Here is a 23073-nt window from a genome sequence, read left to right on the forward strand (position 1 = left end):
TTGTCACTAACTATATCAAGAGACTGACAGTTTTCTATTAACTTTTCTCTTATTTGCTCACTTCTGTTTTTTAAAAAAATAGTGATTTATTTTGAGGCATAAACTGATTCTCGGGGCTGGTCTACACTGGGGAGGGGAGGGTCGATCTAAGATAGGCAACTTCAGCTACGCTATTTGCGTAGCTGAAGTTGAAGTATCTTAGTTCGACTTACCTGGCCGTCCTCATGGCGGCAAGTCGACTGCCGTGGCTCCCCTGTCAACTCCGCTTACTCCTCCTACTTAGGTGGAGTACGGGCGTCGATTCAGGGATCGATTTATCGCGTCTAGACGAGATGTGATAAATCGATCCCCAATAGATCGATTACTACCCACCAATGCTGCGGGTAGTGTAGATGTGGCCTAAAATACCTTGCGTAAATTGCAGTCCTTTTAAAAAAGGGAAGACTTGGTATTTTGGAGAAAAATGAAGTGTGTGGTGCTAAACTGTTAAACAGTTTATTGTTAAGAGAGTGAGCGTTTGATTCATCCATTCTGTTGGGCTTCAGTTGAACAGTGCTAGTTAGCATGCCTTGCCCCCTGACTTTTCACTTCTGGGAATCTGTATTGTATATAGTGATTAATTTTGCTACAAGATGATTAAAGCTAAAAGTAAACATTAGTCAACTTGTTCTGTACCTTGAAGTTCATTTATGACATCTCGTATGAAGAATCCTTTTAAAGTAATAATCTTGCTGTGCAGCAGTCTTTAGCCACTGTATAGTAAAAGCTCCTAATGAATCCCACTGAATGAAAGGATTAAGCATGCAAGAAGGCTTTACATATAAAGTCGCAGTGGGTAATTGTTAGAGCTGGTATACTTAAATCTATAAATGAACTCATCTGTCGAGAATCTTTTTTTGTTCCCCTCCAGTGCTTTACATACTTGAAAACATCTTGAACAGATCCCAGCTAAAGACATTAACATGTTAATAGGAACAAATTTTAAAAGAGACAAAATCTGTATATAAGAAGAGTTGTCATTTATTAGAGGGCAGTAGATCATAAACTGATTGTGCCCTTTAGTTTCACATTTTTCCTCTTTTGAATATTTATTTTTTATCTACATTCCTTCATAAAAGGAGGGTGCCAGTGGTAATGATCAGAGGTAGGTGTAGTGTTCGCAGTTGGGAATGAATTCTTTTCTAGCACAACATTTTTGAATTCTGACAGTTTATCTCAAGGATGTGAAAGGCAAGAACCCCACCAAGTTTAATTTTTGTGGGCATATAGTCCTTGTTATCTAAGATCTCACAAAAAAATGGTGATTTAAGTTTCTCCCACTTTTTAGGGGTGGGAAGTGAGGTGAGAACGGGGGATATGTTGAGCCATATTCTGATGTAAAGTCACTAGAGGGGTGGTAGGTGTATTTTGGGTCAGAATTCATCCCATTAAGACTTTAACTTACCTCTATCCTTTGTCAAAGCTTTCAGAATAACATGGCAGTTGTCTTGCTCTTCCAATATCTGATATCTCCCAGGCAGAAGCTGCCAGTCCTAGCAAGTCACCAACGATGCAGTTCACAAAGGGGGCTACAACTGAGCATTACAGTGCCTGACTATTAGACTACCTGCCTCATGGAATTCACAACCCAAAATTAGGTAGCCAGGTTCCTTATACAATGCATAGGGAAAGTTAAGTGCCTAAAAAGAGGGATTCACAAAAGTCGTCATGCTGAGGGTGGAGCTGCCTAAGCTAGTCAATAGGAAATGCAGAGGACGGGGTTTGGTCTAAGCCCTGCTCCTCAAAAGGAGTTAGGTGCTTAAATCCAGGCCAGAGGATGGCACCTCCTTCCACTCATGATTCACAGCAGTGAACTCTCCTGGAGTAGGCACTTAAGCCATGGCTCAAGAAGAGCCCAATAGCCTGGTGGCTAGAATGCATGCCCAGGATGTGGGAGACAATCTCCACTTGCCCAGGGTTCAATCTCAACTCTGGCTGAGTTGGAGTAGGGACTTAAACCCAGGTCTCCCACCTCCCAGGTGAGTTCCCTAATCAATGGGTTTTGGGATATTGTGCAGTGGATCTCTCTCAACCTCTCCTGCTGAAGATGTTCCACTTTGTATGAACGCTTCGATATTCAGAGAGCTGCAGACTATACCTGGGAAGTGGGAGACAAGGTACCTTCCCTGCTCTAGTGAATACTGACGACCATCACTACATCCTTCATTTTGTGTGGAGCCCCATCAGATAGATGTGCTTTAAAGCAGCCCCTGAGCACATTTATTGGATCAGTACCTGTAGGTGAAGGTTGTGAATCCCCATCCCACCAGGGATTAGGCATGATTGTTTCCACTGATAAAAGCTGCATAGGCTTCTACAGTTAGATGGCAGCTGAGCAGCGGTTTTGTGAATGCCATTGGCACCTAAATGTTGGTCTTAGACAACTAAAGAGTGCAGTTCAGTACCCGAGTCCCCCTGTGAATCCCACCCCAAGTGTTGAGTATGTATTCACCCTTTCAGATTAGCTAGCTAGGCAGTCATGGTAGATCCTCAGCTCATGTAAATTGCCAGAGCTCTGTTGACTTCATCGGACACCAGTTGAGGAGCTGCCGCCCAATCTCCAGTAGAAGACTATTACTGTGTTATAAACAATGTTTTGTTTTTATCATCAGGGTCAGCACCTAAGAAGCCTAAATGGAATGATTTTAAAAAGAAAAAGAAGGAATTAAAGCAGAGCAGACAATTAAATGACAAAACAAATTATGATGTAATCATCAAATCAAAACAGATATGGGAAAGTGTGAGAAGGTAATAATGGCTCTATTATGGTTTTTTTCATACAGTTCTTTTTAATTACTACTCATGCAGTGGTGATGCGTTGCTCATTCTGTCTTGATACCTTCATGAATGGGTATGCTTGTATTTCTCCAAGTAAATTCCATGAATAGATTATAATCTAATTAGCTTGAATTAGAATTCTCTGATGGTCTCAAGTTAAATTTTGATGGCTGACGGTAGAAATAGTCGTGAGGCACCTGGGTTGATCTTGGTAAAAATCTACAAAAATAATAATAATAAGTGGACATAAATTCAGGGGAGATCATTTAGATTAAGATAATTTGAGGCCTGATCCTGTAAAATGCTCAGGACCTTATTGTCCCACTGGCTGAGGCTCTTTGAAATTTTATGATCTGCCCTTACCCTTAGCGAGTGAAATATACTTACGCTTCTGGCCAGGACTTTCATAAATGGGTACCTAAAGGTGGACTTGTGGGAGCTCATTTTAAAACAAAAAATTTTGTCTGCCTTGCTTTCTAGCTCATGACTTCCAGTTATTTTTGTATTTCCAAAAGCTGCTTTCTCATCTAAGATTCTCCTGCTTGTCTGTTTTTGTTTGTAGGAAAAACTGTGACAAGGAGAAGCGAGAGAAGCTAATAAATGAACTACATAAACTGCTTCAGGGGAAAATTAAAACTGTAAGAAAAATACAGTAACAAACGTAATTAAAACTCAAAGTGTGCAAGTTGATAAACCCCTTTTTTTGAATAATGAAAAAGTGCGTTGCACTAAATGACCTTGTGAACCATACAGTACAACCCTATTTATCTAGAAGCTACAGGGGACATTGAAAATATCCAGATAGAACAAGGTTTCAGCAAATGAAGAAATTGGGTTTGAAAAGATTGCACTCTCTGCTCCCAGTCTTTTAGGATAATAGTGCCAGGAAAACTTTGCTGATCAGGTTGCTTTAAAGGGGACTTGTTAGCAGCCAGCATTCTAATCTCTAAAATTCTCATTGGATATAAGTGAACTTTGGTTAACTTGCAGTTTCAGTAAGAGTTGTACTTGTAGTGGATTTTTGCGATTGATTCTCTTAAAAACCCTACACCAAAGTTAATGCTCTGGTGCACATTTCTACCATTACATTTTAAATACTAACAGTTTCATTATGTTTACTTCACTTTTTGGGTGTGTATGTTCACTGTGTGTTGTAGTGAAGCATAGTCAACTGTTGGGTTTTAAAGTGAATTGAAATTGTGGCTGCTCGATGCTGCCTACTTTGTTAGATTGAGCATCCTGATCATATTGTCTTGTGCTAGGGTGAGACTGTGTGACTGTTGTCCCTGTGAGAGTCTCGAGAAAACAGGATGTGCATCTCACGGGGCTGTTCCAGTCAATAAAATACTCAATATTTTTGGTACATATTTACAGATGATGCCAAAACGTTCCTTTGCCTGCTGTAGCAGGTATTGATTGTAGTCTATGTTTGGTAAAGAAATACTGGAGCAATGAAAACTGTTAAAACTACACTTAGTTTAAAACTTGTTTGTTTCTTTATAATGTATTTTATTTATATAGCATCTATTTGTCATGGCGTCCTACCTGCTGCATAAAACTATACTCTTAATAGAGTAAATGTGTTAAAATAAACTTTTGCCATGCAATGTCAAGCAGAAGGCTGGGATAATAAAAATGTTTATCTTACAGATGGCATTTGCACATGACTCAACACGAGTTATCCAATGTTTCATTCAGTATGGCAATGACAAGCAAAGGCAAGAGACATTTGAAGAATTAAAAGGTATTTTTTCCTTTTTATATTGTATTTGCTTTGGAAATTGGCACTGTTTTGTATAATGTAGCTCTCAATGTATTTCTTTGCTCCCAAAACTCTGTTGCTACACATGTTTGAGTTACTTTTTTCTCTTTAGGTGTCACTTTCTGATAAATTAAGTCCTGCTTGAGTGCAAAAGGTCACCGAGCAATGGCTTTTAGTTTTGTTTTGTAGGAAAGTAAACAAACATGCAATTACAAGGGGTGATAAAAACTAACTGCTCTTTTTCTTTTCCTCCCCAGATAGCCTACTAGAATTGAGCAAATCCAAATATTCCAGAAATATTGTAAAGAAGTTTCTTATGTATGGGTGGGTATGAAGAAGTAAACCAGTTTTTATATATTTTTTTTCTTACATATATTGTTAATTTTGGAATGTGAATGCACTTCTTTATTATTAATCTGTGTATCGTGAATAATGGCTTTGGCCCAGGCTGTCCCCTCCATGTGAAATTATCTTGGTAGTGTATTTGGGCATAAGGATTGCGAACTACCTGCTGTGTATAATACAGTCTCCTTGTCACAGGGTAGGCTTTCTCTTCTCAGAAATTCTGAACAGCAAATAAAAATCCAGACTACAAGTGCAAAAGAGAGGGGGGAAAAACACACTCAAAACCTTCCCTTGTTTAATGTATAATAAAGTCCTACAAAGAAATACCCTTCCCTTTGTCAGGGTTACAGTAGTGCAGAAAAATGTGTCGGCTCCTCCTGCAGAGTTTATCCAAAGTCTCCTAAAATAAATGTGCACCCCTACTGTGAAACAAGGAGCTTTCTGTTTATCCTTAGCTTGCGCTGCCTTTTCCCTGGTAGACAGACTGTCACCGATCATTTTCTTCTTCTGTTTCCTTCAGCTAGATCAGCTAGGTTTATGGAGCTTAGCTGTGGCCTGGTCTAGACTTAAAACTTAGGTTCACATAGCTACGGGGCTGCTGGGTGTGAAAAATCCACCCCCTGAGCGATGTAGCTCTGCAGACCTAACTCCTGGTATAGATGCAGCTGGGTTGCTGGAAGAATGCTTCCATTGCTTTATCTACTATCACTCGGGCAGGTTTCCTACAGTGACAGAAAACCCCCTTCTGTCTCTGTAATCTGCATTTGCACACAGGGTTATGCTGACTAGCTGTGGCAGCTGTAGTGTAGGTATGGCCCATGTGCTCCTCACCCTTCCCTCTCTGCTTCTACACTATTGCAGAGCTGACAGGGAAAAAAAGGTTGAATGAGAATGCCTATGGATCCAAGACACAGCCACCAAAAGGCACCAGATGACTCAGATGGTTAACACACCCCATCAACATACCTATTCAGTCCACACACTTCCAAGCAGAGACTTTAAGTTGCAGTTAATGGCGCTTGAAGTAGCATTGGCTGATGGTGGGCTCCTTTCGTATCTGTGGATGCTAGTGAGAAGCTCAGGGGGACTCAATTGCAGTGCTACTGTTATCACCATGGACATGAGCTTTTTGTTCGCTTTTCTAACTGTATTTTCAAAGTAGGTGTTTAGTTAACGTCCCAGGTGTAGATGCCTGTCTTTGTTGTCTTATTGTGCTAATACTTAATCACTTAAATATATACATTTCCAAAAATAAAGCTAATAACATCTCTTTTCCCTAATCTCCTCTCTCTTTTGGTGTCCATCTTTACACGTGGTACAGAACAAAACCACAAGTTGCAGAAATAATTAAAAGCTTTAAAGGTGAGGTAAAAAAAATGCTCCGCCATTCCGAAGCATCTGCTGTGGTAGAGTATGCATACAATGATAAAGCCATTCTGGAGCAAAGGAACATGCTAACAGAAGAGCTCTATGGGAATACATTCCAAGTTTACAAGGTAATGTTTGGTTCTTCCTCCGCTTCTAGTCTATGATATTTTATTCATGGTGTTACTGTTTCTTTCCCTTATCTGTTAGCCTTAAATTAATTTATGTCCCGAAGGATGGCTCACCTGTAAACTTGTTTTTCGTGTTTCAGATTCATGTTCAATAGCACATTTCCATTATGTATCGGTGGGTTTTTGCTTTCATTTAACTTAGGCTGGGATTTTTCAAAGGAGCATAAGTAAATTGGGCACCCAAATCCCTCAGGCTCCTTTGAAAAATCTCATCCCTCGTTGACTTAACTGACTTCCCCATCATCCTATTCAACACCAAATCTATTATATAAGTGACAAAAGTAACCTTTTAACTTGTCCAATGTGAAGTTTGTAAATTAACCTGGAGCGGAAAAAAATCAACCATAAACTAGCCAATCATTTAGAAAATAACATTTGAGAGAAATTTTGCTTCCTGACACAAAATCTATTAGATATATATAAAGAAAAATTACCACTTGCATTTACTACTCTGATTCAGATATATTTAAATTTAAGAAAAACTTGTCTTCTGAGCCAATAGGATTTATTTTCCCTTGACAAGTTATCTTTTTATTTGTGTTACTAAAATCTTTTGCGTCGTCCTCAGAGATGTGCATATTTTCCCCTGGCTATGAATACGTAATGTTAGCTGGGAATAAAACAACCTTAAAGATATAAATTAAACACGCAGTGTACTTTTTTTGTCTCCCCCTTCCTCTCCCAAATTGCCTGTGCAACAGTTGCGAGTGTGTTCTTAGTTTGAAATTCAGTATGTTTACCCTCATGTCTTCAAATTGCAATAATTACTCTTTTTATCCTAATGTGGAAACAAAAGTAACACATGTACATGTTAGAGAAGGAGCACTGGAAAAAAGGTTTATTAGGAATTCTAAGGTTTCCAGACTTAAGAGTGTGGGAGTCAATTCTCTATAAAGACACCAGATTTAACAATTGACCAGGAAAATCATTTCACTTTCTTCTAACGCCAAGAATCCTAATATTGCAAGACCTTAGTTCTTCAAAGCTTTGGTTTTATAATGATTTATAGCATACTCCTTAATAATGACTTCCAGCTCTTTTTCCCCCTTCCTTTTAATGAGATGCTGGTCACTGGACCATCCTGTCTTATCAGCTAGCTCTGCTAAGAGCAGCTTCTCTCTCTGCAGATGACACTAAACTGGGAGGAGTACTAGATACGCTGGAGGGTAGAGAGAGAGTACAGAGGGACCTAGACAAATTAGAGGATTGGGCCAAAAGAAACCTGATGAGGTTCAATAAGGACAAGTGCAGAGTCTTGCACTTAGGACGGAAGAATCCCATTCACTGTTACAGACTAGGGACCGAATGGCTAGGCAGCAGTTCTGCAGAAAAGGACCTAGGGGTTACAATGGACGAGAAGCTGGATATGAGTCGACAGTGTGCCCTTGTTGCCAAGAAGGCTAATGGCATTTTAGGCTGAATAAGTAGGGGTATTACCAGCAGATCGAGGGACTTGATCATTCCCCTCTATTCGACATTGGTGAGGCCTCATCTGAAGTACTGTGTCCAGTTTTGGGCCCCACACTACAAGAAGGATGTGGAAAAATTGGAAAGAGTCCAGCGGAGGGCAACAAAAATGATGATTAGGGGGCTGGAGCACATGACCTACAAGGAGAGGCTGAGGGAACTGGGATTGTTTAGTCTGCAGAAGAGAAGAATAAGGGGGGATTTGATAGCTGCTTTCAACTACCTGAAAGGGGGTTCCAAAGAGGATGGATCTAGACTGTTCTCAGTGGTAGCTGATGACAGAACAAGGTGTAATGGTCTCAAGTTGCAGTGGGGGAGGTTTAGGTTGGATATTAGGAAAAACTTTTTCACTAGAAGGGTGGTCAAGCACTGGTTACCTAGGGAGGTGGTGGAATCTCCTTCCTTAAAGGTTTTTAAGGTCAGGCTTGACAAAGCCCTGGCTGGGATGATTTAGTTGGGGATTGGTCCTGCTTTGAGCAGGGGGTTGGACTAGATGATGACCTGAGATCTCGTCCAACTCTGATATTCTATGATTCTTGGAATAGTTACCAGTGTGACTTGATGGGCTGAACCCCAAAAGGGGCTCTCGTATTTGATTGACCAGCATAGTCTTGGATAGGAAGATTCCAGAATGTTTCCTCTTTCTGTTCTGTTGGATAGTAATTTATTATCCAACTGACGTGTTGCCATGCCTAGCCCTGATGCTTTGAAAACTTACAGGGAGAGAGGCACATCAATATATGTACTTAGCATGTTGCCTTTGGCTGATTCCCTTATTTCTCCATGTAATGCCTTACGATGTTATGAATATCTGGGAATATATGTTAGTGTAGAAGTGTAGATCGGTTTTTTTGCTTTAGTTTAATTTGTATACATTTGTTTCATTGTAAATTGTAACTGTTTTTGACATCTTTAAAATGATGTAACTTAATTTTGTTTAAACCCCTACAAAACTAAATTAAGATATGAAGGTTGTTGCATATACTGTGGGGTGTTTTTCCTTCTCAAATTGTGAATGGATGTTGAAGAAAACTTTTCTTTAGAACCTGAAAAGCAGCAGTAATAATTAAACCTTGTGTGCGGTGTTTTCATTTCAGTCCCCAGTTCACCCTACACTGGACAAAGTATTAGAGACTCATCCTGAAAAGCAAGAGGCCATTATGGATGAAATGAAACAGATTCTTACCCCAATGGCACAAAAGTAAGGGCAAAAATAACTTTTTGAAGACAAGACATGACAGAGACATGACAATTGTGTGTGGGTGTGGGGGGGGGATATTGTGGTCACACTGCAAAAAGTACTGTTTTCTTTCCTGTTCAGCCACATTTACTACTGCAGCCATAGTGACTAACTGTAATTCCACCCACTAGGAATTCTAAATCAGTGTATGGCATATTTCTCACATACTAGGATATCAAAAGACAATTCATGCAATTCATATTAAAAACTCTGTAAATTCCAGGTGTATTATACTACAGCCTTTAAAAAAAAAAAAAAAGTAAAAGAAACAACCTACAGAATTAAGCAGCCATGTATTTCTTTATAAAGGAGAATCAGGCAGACTGACCCAATGGTCTCTTGGAAAAAACATCCTGCAAGGTGTGCAAAAGTGCAGTTCTTGATTGATTTTTTCACACTTTAAAACAGAGGTGGGCAAACTACGGCCCACAGGACCATCCTGTCCAGCCCCTGAGCTCCTGGCCCAGAGGCTACCCCCGGCTCCTCCCTCGCTGTTCCCCCTTCCCCACAGCCTCAGCTTGCTCCACTGTGGGCGCAATGCTCTGGGCGGCGGGGCTGCGAGCTTCTGGGGCAGTGCAGCTGCAGAGCCCAGCCTGACCCGGTCTCTGTGCTGCACGGTGGCATGGCTGGCTCCAGCCGGGCAGCGTGGCTGTAGCGCTGCCAGCCATCAGCGCTACAGGCAGCGTGGTAAGGGGGCGGGGCGGGTTGTTGGCTAGAGGGCAGGGGAGTTTGGGGTGGTGGTCGGGGTGGGGATAGGGGTCAGGGCGGTCAGAGGGCAGGGAATAGGGGGGTTGAATGAGGGCAGGAGTCCCAGGGGGCAGTCAGGTAGGAGGGGGGGTTGGAGGGGCAGCAGGGGGCGGGCAGGGGTTCCAGAGGCAGTCAGGGGACAGGGAGAAGGGGTGGTTGGATGGAGCCATCAGGAATGAGGAGGGGTTGGATGGGGTGCCGGGGGGCAGTCAGGGGACAGGGAGCGGCGGGCGGATGGATGGGGCAGGGGTCCTGGGGGAGGAGAGGGGGCTGTCAGGGAGCGGAGGTGGGGGTTGGATGGGGCAGGAGTCCGGGGGCGGGGAGAAGACCGGGCCATGACCCCCTCCCCTAACCGGCCCTTCATACAATTTCCGAAACCTGATACAGGCCTCGGGCCAAAAAATTTGCCTGCCCCTGCTTTAAAAGAACGGTTTTTGTTGTTTCCTTTAAGAATACTTTGTCTATGACACTTCGCTTGTGCCTCATTAGGGCTGCTGGTTGTAACTTCTCTTCCTTACTATGACTGACTTCCTGAACTGAAAGAGTATCCTAATATTTTCAGCATCATAAGACAGATAACTGTAGGCTACAGTTAGACCAGAGGAAATGGAATTGTGTGTTTGAAAGAGTGTGTGACTTTCTTGTCTCTCCTCCTCTTCCCCCCCCACATACAGAGAGGCTGTGATAAAGCACTCACTGGTACATAAAGTATTTTTGGACTTTTTCATCCATGCTCTCCCAAAACAAAGATCTGTAAGTATTTCTAAAATGACTTAAGTATAAATGTTTTAATTTCTTGCAGTAATTTTTATGAACTAACTAGAGTTTTGTTAAATGCCCCAGATAGTGAACTGGGTGGGATATTCAGCACACAAGTGTTTCTGCTGGGTTTTGTGTGTGTTGTGTTTAGGTTTCCTGAAGTAGCAATTCACCAACTTCTGCCTTGTGAAACACCAGCCCTTACTCTTGAAGATTCTGTGCTTTGTAGACCTGAAACAAATACCAAAAAGTTATTCAACATTAAAATTATGGTGATAAGCCCCTTTTTAGGAGACAACCTTAAACAAGGATCTTATTGGTAGGGTACCCTCATTTTTATTTAGCTGCAGGTTATCTTTAAAACAAACATTAAAAGAATTTATTTGAGTAATAATTACAAAAATATACTATTTAGGAATTTTTATAGCAACAAGAAATGCTCCTGTCCTTCATTATTACACATATACCTAGTTAAGTTCAAGTCCCTTCATGTAAATGAGCATTGCGATCTTGATTGGAAGTTTCTCTCTACCTATGGAGGCGCTAGGAGATGGAGATATATGTCAGTAATGTGTAGTAACTTGATGTTTGTAGCTCTGGTGGTCCTAGGATATTATAGAGACAAGGTGGGGGAGGTAATATCTTTTAATGGACCAACTTCTGCAGGTGAAAGAGACACACTTTCGAGCTACACCGAGCTCTTCTACCTGAAGAAGAGTTCTGGGTAGCTCAAAAGCTTGTCTGTCTCAGCCACAGAAGTTGGTCCAAAAAAAAATATATTACCTTTCCCACCTTGTCTCTCTAGTAGTTTCATGGTTACTATGCATTCTCACAATAAAAGAATATTTTGTCCCATTGTGTACAACAAATGTTTTTAATGAGACTTCACAATACATTTTGCAATAACTGAAAAACAGTTCCCATAATAACTGCAACGAATATGTCTTTTTGAAAATGTGCAGTGATTCTTTAACAGTCTGTCCAAAGGTAACTTACTTGCAGTGCTGGTTCTCTGAAAGTGACAATAGGTCTTGATTTTACACTCTGGAGTCTGTGGCAAAGACTTTATTGGTGCAGGAGCAGGGCCATACTATGTAAATGGCTGTTTGCCCACCTGCCCATCCTTCCTTTGAAATTTCTTTCACAGCCTATATCAGGATGTTTAGACTCTTGACTTAAGAACCTACAGAGGTTCTAACACAGTAACTCTTTTTCCCAGTCACCATGCTTGTGATTACAGTTTTGAGAGGGGAGGTCTAAGCATATGTCTACGCTGCATTGACACAGCCACGGGGCTTCAGCAATGCCACTGTAGTGCAGATGCTTCCTATGTTGATGGAAATGTTTTTTCCATTGATGTAGGTAAGCCATCGCCAAGAAATGGTAACTAGGTTGATGGAAGAATTCTTCTGTCAGCCTACCTTCATCTATGGTGGGGATAAGTCAAATGAACTATTTTGCACAGGGCTCAAAATTTTTCACAGCCTTGAGCTATGTAACTAGGTCAACTTTTTACTTTTATGTGTAGACTAGTTAAAGACATTTCTACAGTTTTAGGACCCTTTTGATGCCAATTGCATAGGCCGGCACAATAACAGAGTGTGGATTTAGGCGCAGTGATACTCTTCACAGGGTTACAGGTAAAATATGTATCTTTTCTCTAAGACTCTTCTCAAAAAATAATCCCCCAGTTATCTTTTCTTCCTCAGGAAATGATTGAAGCAATCAGAGAAGCAGTAATCTACCTGGCACATACACATGACGGAGCCCGAGTAGCCATGCATGCTTTATGGCATGGTACACCCAAGGTACAGTATGCACTTTAGCCTACTCACCCCTATGCAATAGGTTCCTAGTTGGCTCTGCTGTCATTGGAAACTTTGATTTTGTTTGTGCCTCAGACTGTTTGTATTGCTTTTTCCAGTGATCTTTGCACTAATGCAATTACCCTGTATAGATTACTTTGTCAGGGCATGCATGAAAATGCACCAAACCCATGGCCCTGACCTATTAGCAAATATAATCTCTGTATTTGAGGGTGGAAATGGCCACACACAATTTTTTACAATGGAAAAACTCCTTTAAAAAAAAAAAATATGGAGGCCACCAGATAGTGCTTTTAACTTTTGAATGTGTTACAATTTCCTCAGTATCTATCCCTTAGATTTCCTGTAGCTGGAGGAAATTTGGAGATGGGGAAAGAATGGCAAAGAAGCTCATAATGTAGAACATTTTTAACTTCAGAATGTGTAAACTTTAAAAGCTTAAAATTATAAATAAACCGAAAGGCTTCTCTGTTTGCCAAAACTTGTGTTTAGGGTTTCTCCTTCATGAGTTGATGATATGTCAAGCCTTGTAAGGGATAGCAGTTACCCACTCTGCTTTAGGTGTTAAGGGTGTCAGGAGCGCTTTCAGAAACTACATGGACCCTTCCACGTAAGGATATGTCTACACAGAAGCGGGGAATGTGCTTTCCAGCACAGGTAAATGGACATACACTAGCTCTGCTTGAGTTAGTGCACTAAAATAGCAGTGTAGCTGCACTGGCTCAGGCTAGCTGCCCAAGTACAAGCCCACTTGACCACACAGGTACATACTTGGATGGTTAGCCTGAGATGCTGCCAAGGCTGAGTGCACTATTTGTGCTGGAAAGCATGCTCCCAGCTGCTACGTAGACATACCGTACGTGAAAAGAAATAGTTACATGTATTTTTTTTTAATTAACTTGTAATTTAAGTCTGCCTACCTTGATAGGGCATGGCCCTTAAGTAGAATGGTAAAAAGGGACAGAGCAGTGTCTGAAGGGCAAAAATGAAGGCCGGAGAGGAAGTCTTTTGGAGGATATACTCCTAGTGAAGCCTCTTGAGAACAGAGCCCCTGCTGATGCATAGTTTAGGAGCCTTGCTGAGCAAATGTCTGCCCTAGAGGAGGAGTTGAGGTATGTGAGTTAAGAGTTCCCTCTTGTTTTCTGTAGGAGTTGTGCCACAATGAACTGATTGTCTGGGCATGGGTGGGGTTGGCAGACTGACTACCTCCTGTACACAGCAGGAAATCAGCAGCTAGGGGATGTCCATTAGGCAAACAGCCTTTACCTTTAAAATATATTAAATTTGATAACAGCTGCTCTTTTTCAGTTCTCCCCCGAGCCAGCCCAATCTTGCAGAAAGCCCCAGGGTTTCTCTACTGTGCCGAGACTTGCCACAGAATTTGGGTCTTACATTTCACAGTCTCAGTTGCAAAAGTAATGCTTATAATAGTAATTTCTTCTTTTTAAGAAATAAGCTGAAATTAAATTCATATAAAGAAGCTACAAATAGCAACTTAGATATTAAATTGTTGACAAAGGCTTACTAATGTTTCTCCCTCTTCTTTGGATAGGACAGAAAAATCATTATGAAAACCATGAAGACATATGTTGAAAAAATAGCTACTGTGAGTGTTTATAAACCTTATATTGAAGTAGTCACTGAAGCATTTTCCCAATTTACAAAATATGAATTTGAATTTACTCTGAAGTTAGATCAAAATGTGAAACTGCAGTCTTGATAGTAAACTTAGACTTAAAATACTGATGCTTAACTGTATCAAATGTTAATATACATTTTTATGGAAAGAGCCTTGCAAGAATTAAAAACTCACTAGCTGGGGTTGTATTTCATGCTAGTAAAATATCTTACAAGTACCCAGTATGCTGTGTTTCCTGCACCTTGTGCAGATGCTGCACATCTATTATCTTTCTAATTTTTTTTCAAAATATTTTTCTCTTCCTTGTTACTGTGTGAAATACTCAGAAACAAAATGGGAAGCTCACATTGATACTGATTTTACACGTCGTACTGTCACAAAGTAAAGAAATGGGGGGAAAGATCATTTTTCTCGGTTTCTTTATGTTATAGTAATTGTAAGTGTCACTTACCACAATGAAAGGTTAAAAAAACTTCAAACAGGAGTGTCTATTTGATTAAGCGGGCACATTGATGGAATTGGACTGTAACGTCTCAGGAAACATATCTAGGTATCGTGAATAAATAATTGAAGATGTCTGTTTCCACAGTGCCCAGTAGCATTCTAAAGGGCAAATAAGATGAACGGTATTAAGAAGGAAGTAGGGAAGGATACCAAAGCCACAGTGGTACATCCTCATATTGCAGGGAGTCTTGGTTGCCTCTTCTTTAAGGAATAGAATTATTATACATCTAGCCCAGTATCCTGTCTTCCAACAGTGGCCACTGCCAGATGCTTCAGAGGTAACAAGCAAAACAGAGCAATTATCACATGATCCATCCCTTCTCATCCAATCTCAGCATCTCACAGTCAGAGCTTAGGGACACCCAGAACATGGGGTTGAATCCCTGACCATCTTGGCTGGTAGCCATGGATGGACCTTTCATCCATGACTTTATCTGAATCTTTATTAAACACTTATCTGATTCTTTATTGAACCCAGTTATAGTTTTGGCCTTCGCAACATCCCCTGGCAACAAGTTCCACAGGTTGCCTCTTTTTTTTTTTTGGTTGGGGTTGTGTGTGTGGCCTAAGTTTAGAGAATGTTAGGCGTGTCTGGCTCTCACACTCCCTTGCAAAATTCCCAGGTTTGCTGCTCCTGTTCACTAGCTCCTCTGGTCACTTAGGAACTGGTTTTTTAAACCCCTGTTCTCCCCAAGTAGCCCTGCCCACTGGTTAACGGATCCTAAAGGGACTAGGGATCAAAGTCTCATTAAAATACTCTCAGCCTTGCCTACCAGGCCACTAGGCTCAGCACATGGTCCCCCAAACAGACCACACTATAAGCTTAATTCAAGCAGGCACACAGCAAGCAAATGAACAGATAACAAACTTAGCCCAACGGTCATGTAGTCACACTGGCTTCACCTGAAGATCATCTTCATAGAACTCCCCTGTTTGCTACTCCTTTTCACTAGCTATTATGACACATGCTTCAGAGCAAAAGCTAGCTGCCATCTGGAACCATGAAGAAATCTTTCCTTCTCCATCTGCCTTCTTCCACAGTATCATATTGTTCAGTTTGGAGAATTATTGGAATAATAGCTTTTATTTGAAGCATCCAGCTTTGGCCACTAATGGAAATGACTTGTTGGTCTGTTTCAGTATATCAGCTCCTGTTTTGTTAGATAGAAAAAAATCTATAGTATGAATCCATTTTTTGAGAGACAACAGGTAGCTAAGAGTTAAGAACTGTGTCAAGACCTTCTGGTTGTGCTCTTAGGGAAGTTGGTGGAAAGTATCTCATTGACATCTATGGGAGTTGGATCTTGCCCTTATCCTGTAGGTTTGGATTTCACTGAGAGTTGCTCTCCAGAAATCTGGTGAGAGATGTTGACTGTAAGGTAAAGCTACTGGAGAAATAAGATTTTACTTTTTATTCTGTAAAGCAAATCTTTGTCCTCACATGGATGAGTATTCATAGAATCCAGTTGGCAATTATTGAAAGTGCAGCATGCTGCACAGCTGTCTAGACAGGGAAATTCATCAGTTTATAGAGACAGCTCCGATTTTTATCACTTTTGTTTTAAACAAGATGCTTTTATTACAAACGTTGCCTCCAGAAAATAATTGTATGTTGTAGGACTACTTCAGCCATTCATATTAGAGGAAATCATTCATCAGATCTTAGTGTAGTTTTTCACAATTTGGGCAAGTTTTCATCACAGCTAACATTTAGGAAATGATATGTATGTAGGGCAGCATTGCATGTCTCTAAACCTTCTTGATGCCTTGCACTTACAGGGTGAATTCTCTCACTTGGTCTTGCTGGCAGCGTTTGATTGCATTGATGATACCAAGCTCATGAAACAGTTAATCATATCTGTAAGTAGTTGAATTTTCCTAAAATATTCTATTAAATGTTACCAGTGCAATTAACAAAAGAGGTCATTCATACTTAGGATACTAATATATGACTTCTAGCCAGGTTTTCAAACTATTGTTTGTCTTGAGTTCTCTCTCTGTCTTCATTTCAATGCATACAGTAACTATTATGATTTTTCTTAGCATGAGGAGACCTTGATGAAGGTTTGAATGTTTATGTAATTTATATCCCCTTTACTACAGTCTTCAAACTAGATCGAAAATCTACTGGAAACCCTACTTTGTACTTCTGTTGACCTAGCTAGGGACTAGTTGTACTAGAAATTTAAAGTATATTGAACTTTATTTCATTTATTGACTTTACAAAATTCTGGACTTTCTCTTAACTGAAATTCTTCAAAATAGACTGGAAGTAATAGATGACTTGGAGAGCTCTCGCTAGTTCAACTAAGTTTCTTCAGTCCTAGAAGACTCGTAGAACAGATATTTCATTTGACCCATCTAAGGATTACACCTGAGCACTATGTAGTTCAGGGGTGGACAGACTACAGCTCGTGGGCCGGATCCGGCCCCTCAGGGCTTTGGATCTGGCCCGCGGGAAGTGGCCGGCATCACGTCCCTGCGGCCCCTGGGGGACGAGGAGGGGCAGAGGGCTCTGCATGCTGCCCTCACCTGTGGGTTCCACACCCAAAGCTCCTATTGGCCGGGAACGGGGAATCGTGGCCAGTGGGAGCTTTGGGTGTGGAACCCAGGGCAGTGTGCAGAGCACTCTTTCCCCCCCCCCCGCCTCCTCACCCCCACCCTAGGGGCCGCAGGGACATGGTGCCGGCCACTTCCGGGAGTGGCGCGGCCAGGGCAGGCAGAGAGTCTGCCTTAGCAGTACCGCTGCCACCCCAGAGCCGCTCCAGGTAAGCGGAGCCCGTACCCAAAACCCCTCCTGCTACCCTGCACCTCGAACCACTGCCCTGAGCTCCCTGCCACACCCCTTCTGCACCTCAACCCCCTGCCCTGAGCTCCCTGCCACAGCCCTCCTGCACTCCTGCCCTGAGCCCCCTCGTAACCCTGAACCCCTCCTCCACCCCAACCTCTTGCCCTGAGCCCCTTCCTGCACACCACACTCCATCCCACACCCCATCCCTCTGCCCCAGCCCTACATTCATGGCTCTGCATGCAATTTCCCCACCCAGATGTGGCCCTCGGGCCAAAAAGTTTGCCCACCCCGATGTAGTTTCTTACTACGCAACATTCAATTGTAATGAAGATTGTCTTTGGTAGAAATGTAGTGCAAATTGAAAAATAACGTTAAGTTCAGATTTCTCAAAGTGAAAGAGATTTGTATTAAACTGCCAAAAGAAGTTGAAGAAACCTGGGCAAATGCCTGGGAAAGGTATAGGTGTGGGGAGATTTTTTGTTGTTGTGGTTTGTTTTTGTTTTTTTTAAACAAAAAAATTCAAAGATTTTTGGTTCAGGTGGTCAAACTGTTAATCCGAGATAATGCCCAAGAGCTTGAAGTATCGACTTAATAGGTCAAACTAGCTGAACAAAGTAAGAAAAGAAGGAAATAGAAATGTCAGATTATCAGTTAGGACTAAGTCAGCTCTTCTGATTAAAAATGAAGACCAATGGCTATTAGAGAGATGGCACTATATACCAGAGAGTAGGCAATGAGGTTTGACATGTAAAAGTCAAATTTAAAATTGGCTAAAGAATATTACAGTTTCAGGGCAAGTGCACCTGTATTCCTGCTCCCTGGTCCACCAATGGCAACCAACTTTATGCTTTTAGTTCCCAGTTATCACCTCTGTTGGGTGGTGATGCGTGTTGTACTCCTCCTGACCGGATGCTGCACAGCTCCCTGCCTTACATTATGATATCCCCAGCTAGCCAGCCTCCCTGAAAAGGCCAGTGCCTGTGGTTTGCTTTCTCTCTGAGAGCTATGACTAGTGTATTGCCCACAAGTATAGGTTACCTCACAGCTCCTTCTAAGCAAATACATTTATTCCTAAGGTAGAAGCATTACAGAGAAAACATAAAAACAATAAAGGAACCTACACGCACGTGAAAAAGCTTACCAGAGGTCACCCCAAACTCCAGCCTTGGCCTCTGGTAGGTTTCAGTTCTTCAAAACCCACAACTGGCTTTTTCCCTTTGAATACAAGTTGATCTCTCTTAGCTCCAGAACAGAGACTGGGCAATCGGCTGTTTCTTTACTGATCTTGGCCTTCTGTAATAGTCAGCTGGCAATGACCCTCTCCTCAGTGCATAGCTTCAAAAGACTGGTTTTTTGCATAACTCAAGTTGGGGAATTTGCTTTAATTCTCCGTAAGAATTCCACAGGAAATCAACTGAAAACTTATTACCCCCAAAGTCCATACTTTCTCTTACAAATTTTCAGTATAGTCTTTTGAGCTCCCCGGTGTCTTATTTGTCATATTTACCCCCTAGAGCAAGGGTTCTCAACCTTTTTCTTTCTCTGGATAAGGCCAGAAGTGTGAAGACTACAGAAATGAAAAGCACATTAACTAATCCAGAAGCCAGTGCCAGATTAATACTTTGGATATCCTAAAACAATGTGTGTAAAATGGGCACATTTTTCCACTAAATAAAATTTTACCTGATTTTTGTGCATTTTCTTCATATTTGATGTAATAACAAGAGCCTTGCTGTCTTCTGCCCAGTCCCTCCCCCTGCACCCCCCCCCCCAGCATAATCTTTATTAGCATGTTTTTTGGGAGACAAAAGGTGAAGAGGTACTGGTTCAATTGTTCACTTCATCTTTTACCAGCTGTTGTTGGAAGGATTTCCTTGGTGGAAACAAGGGATTTTAAGGGATTTTAAAAAAAAAGAAGGGTTACTTACAAACAGTATGGACTGTAAAATCTACTAAAATTGCCCAGAGCTCCATAACACCATCCCTTTTGTTTCAGAAAATATAACTGAAATGTGCATTAATATTTACCATAAGTCTGCTGTAACAGTTTTTGAAAATTCTTTAGCTAACGTACAGGGTATTAATTCTCCAGCAGTGTCCGGCACTTAGAAGGCAAAATCATATTGCTAACTTAAAAAAAAAAAGGGTACACCAAAGCAGAAAGAACAGAACATGAGCACACAGAAGACGTACTGCTGGTAATAGATACTTCTTCAGTGAGGCACTCTTCAATAAGCAAAGCAAAACAAAACAAAAAATTCTGGCATATCAATGAGGTTTTTTTGACATTCCTCTAAGGATACATGAGCGTTGGGCACCAGCATTCTTGTTTACGTAATGATTTTTCCTAGCCAGCCATTAATCCCTAGGAAATGCCTGCTGTATTTGTTGCTAATGCTTCAGTAAACTACAAGTGATAATGGTTATCCTCCCAGCAGAAGTGTGGCTTACTTTGTTACTTACAATTAATTATTGCTGCTGGATGTTCTCTGCCTAGCTGAATTCAGGATAACTTCTTTGTCTTCTTCCCCATCCTCAACTGTCCTCTGTGTGCTGGCTGCTGCACAGATGTACAATTAGTTGATAATCACACCTGATTACTCACGCAGTGTTGGCTATACCTGGGTGCTGTGATAATATGTTCCCTTCCACTTTTTGTCTGTTGGGATGTAACTTCTTTGGGATGAAGTCTGTCTCTTACTATGTATATGTACAGAACCTCACATAATGGGGCCCTGATTTCAGGATGTCTGAACACTATGGTAATGCAAATAATAATTTGTACTTCTGTTGTATCTTCCATCCAAGGATATCAGAGCATTTTACAAACAAAAACTGAATATCAAAACTTGATCTCATTCAGCACTATACATAGACAAACCCACTGCTTAGGGTTTTGAATTGGATTATGTAACTATAAATTATGGCACCCATCTCCCTTTTCCCCAGCTTTCAATCTGAAAATATTCAGCCTAGGCTTGTTGCTGAAAAGTATTCTTACAGCCGTGTGTTATTGATGTTTGTGTATGTTTACAGGAGATAAGTGGTTCTTTGCCCAATATTATAAACAACAAATATGGACGGAAGGTCCTGTTGTACTTGCTAAGTCCAAGGGATCCTGCACATTTCTTACCAGAAATCGTCAAAATTCTGCAACAGGGAGATGGAAATGCTTACAGGTAACTAAGAAATGCATAACTGGCAGGCTGAAACAGTCCACACACGTTTTCCCTATTCCAGCTTTTTGAACAGGACACTTAGTCATTGTTTTTGGTTTTTTGGTTTAATGGCAGTGACAGTTTCTTTATGGAGATCAGTTACCACAATTCTTGGTTTCCAAATGTCATTAATTTTGCTGAGAAGTTAATATTTTGCAGTTTCTATAACATTTTATTTCGTCTCAGTCTATAAACCCACATACAAATCAAAACACCAAAATCAAATAAATGTGTCAGCTATCTGACAGAAATGGTAACAGTTGTGATGTGATTTCTGCGTAGATATATACCTAATATATGCACATAATGACTGTATTTGGGTTGCAACAGTATTTCAACTGTGAGAAGGAGAGGACAGATTTTACCCATTGCTAAACTTGTTTAAGTCTCAAAACAGATTTAAAGGCTTTTTTTGGGGGGGGGGGGAAGACATCCATTATTGGTGCTCTAAGTTGTACAAGAGTAAACTTGAAATCTAGCAGTAAAAATGGAAAATTTTAGTTCTAATTCAGCCCCCCATATGGTCTAATTTAGATAATTGTTTAAAAAACTGAATTGAGTTTTTCTTGAATAATTAATGCATTGGTCACTTATCTATATTTTTCCTTCGTGCATAAGCAGCCTTTCTTTATGTGATGCCTTATCTGAGACCATAATAAACCAGTCTGGCAGGCCCAAGATAAACTGTGGGATTTTGACGGATATTTATTTTCGCATTCTGCTAGTTTAACTGATACTGATGCATGTTAAATACTGAAGAGATGGCAATTTCAAAAGGATCTGTGAACAGTTTTCCTTACACAATCTCTGTCAGAGCTTTGAGTTGATAATGGCAGGACAAATAAGAATTAAAATGAAAGGGTGGAATTGGTGTGTATGGCACATTGGCAATCATCTTGAAGTTAAAGACTGTAGTGTCACCTGATTGGACACTTTTCTCATTCTGGCTATTTTTAAAACCTCTGATGGTTGTCCAAAGACCATATTAAACCTGATTTGCTGTGGAATACAGAAAAGGGACTGTGTTTTAATTTGACCTTTTAATGAGGACATCATCTGTCCTAAATAGCAAACATGGATTGAATTTATTTTTACTTGATCTTTTATACAAAATAAGTTTTCTGCAATAATTAGACCACCATATTGTGTATATTATTTCACCAGTAAAAAAGATTCAGATGTCCGCCGTTGTGAACTTTTAGAAGCCATTTCCCCAGCCTTGCTAGGTTATCTGCAAGAACATGCCCAAGAAGTGGTGATGGACAAAACTACATGCGTCTTGGTGGCTGATATTTTAGGATCTGCTCTTGGTGATGTCCAGCCTGCCATGAATGCAATTGCTAGTTTGGCAGCAGAGGAGCTGGTTCCAGGTGGTAAAGATGGGCAGGTAGGTAATGCATCTAACCCAGGGCAAGCAGTAGAGATATTGCTGTGAATTTGTTTTCATTGAATCATTTAAATAAGATTTACTACAGTTACCTAACATATGCTTTACTGGCTGCACTCTGAAACGTTCCCTGATAATGGGAATCTGCACTTTCTGCTGCATTTTCTGGCCATGTCTTATGCATTTGAAATAATGATGGCTTAACTAAGCATTTCATTTGTCTCTCTGAATTGGGTACTTAGTTCTTTGTGGTCTTGAATCTGCCAGACTAGTGTGTAAAAAATCTTTCTATGACAGTGGATTTACACTTTTTGTGGGTAGCAGAAATGTATATTATACAGAATCTCTCCAGAGTTGTAGTGGTAGCAGTTAAATGAGACTATAAAGAATTGCTGCTCACAATGAAGCTATTATCTTTATGTGAGGGAGTTCAATGGGTGTGTGCTACTAAATAAGCACACACTGCACACAGGAAAGGGGCACCAAGATCCAACTTCTTAACTTTCTGACAAGGAAAAACGATTGGATTCCTATAGCAGTTTATTGTAATATTGCTAACTTCATCAGTAAGCTAAAGTCAGATTGTGCCTTCAGACATTCATGTGTGGTGTCCACAACCCTGTGGGACCCCAGGAAGAGCTGGAATCTAAAAGTATCCCAAGATTACAAGCTTTATTGATAAACCCCTCAGTCACAACACGCAACCTCTCAATAGACCCTTCAGTCACAATGCAAATGTCATCCTCACCATACTGTGTGATTGGGCAAGCATTTACAGTCCTGATTCCCTCTGTCTTAATTGAATGAAGTTTCAGTCAAATTGCTCTCACCCAGTTCCCCAAGTTAGCCTGATTTTGGGAAAGCAAAGATACTGCATTGTTCAGATTTGAGATGTAAAGCTGCATGTTGTTCATGTATTCATGGTACCCCATCAAAAACCACCCTTCTATCTTCCCATGTTTTCGCATACACATTGAATGGCTCAGCACAGGGAGCTGGACTAGGGGAGCTCTTG

General features: G+C 40.9%; 1 protein-coding gene across 3 annotated transcripts in view; it reads left to right on the plus strand.

Moving 5' to 3' along the window:
• The window catches only part of PUM3 (pumilio RNA binding family member 3), a 37567-nt gene that overhangs the window by 5981 nt on the left and 8513 nt on the right, over window positions 1-23073 (plus strand). For all 3 annotated transcript variants that reach the window (XM_045021503.1, XM_045021504.1, XM_045021505.1), the window contains exons 4-15: window positions 2652-2787; window positions 3380-3455; window positions 4468-4561; window positions 4837-4903; window positions 6246-6420; window positions 9045-9148; window positions 10609-10687; window positions 12403-12501; window positions 14072-14125; window positions 16442-16522; window positions 20490-20632; window positions 21836-22058. In XM_045021503.1, the coding sequence (XP_044877438.1) occupies window positions 2652-2787; window positions 3380-3455; window positions 4468-4561; window positions 4837-4903; window positions 6246-6420; window positions 9045-9148; window positions 10609-10687; window positions 12403-12501; window positions 14072-14125; window positions 16442-16522; window positions 20490-20632; window positions 21836-22058 (1331 nt within the window). The remainder of the gene's footprint in view (window positions 1-2651; window positions 2788-3379; window positions 3456-4467; window positions 4562-4836; window positions 4904-6245; window positions 6421-9044; window positions 9149-10608; window positions 10688-12402; window positions 12502-14071; window positions 14126-16441; window positions 16523-20489; window positions 20633-21835; window positions 22059-23073) is intronic.

This window comes from Mauremys mutica, chromosome 6 (genome assembly GCF_020497125.1).
Source record: "Mauremys mutica isolate MM-2020 ecotype Southern chromosome 6, ASM2049712v1, whole genome shotgun sequence".
Taxonomy (NCBI): Eukaryota; Metazoa; Chordata; order Testudines; family Geoemydidae; genus Mauremys; species Mauremys mutica.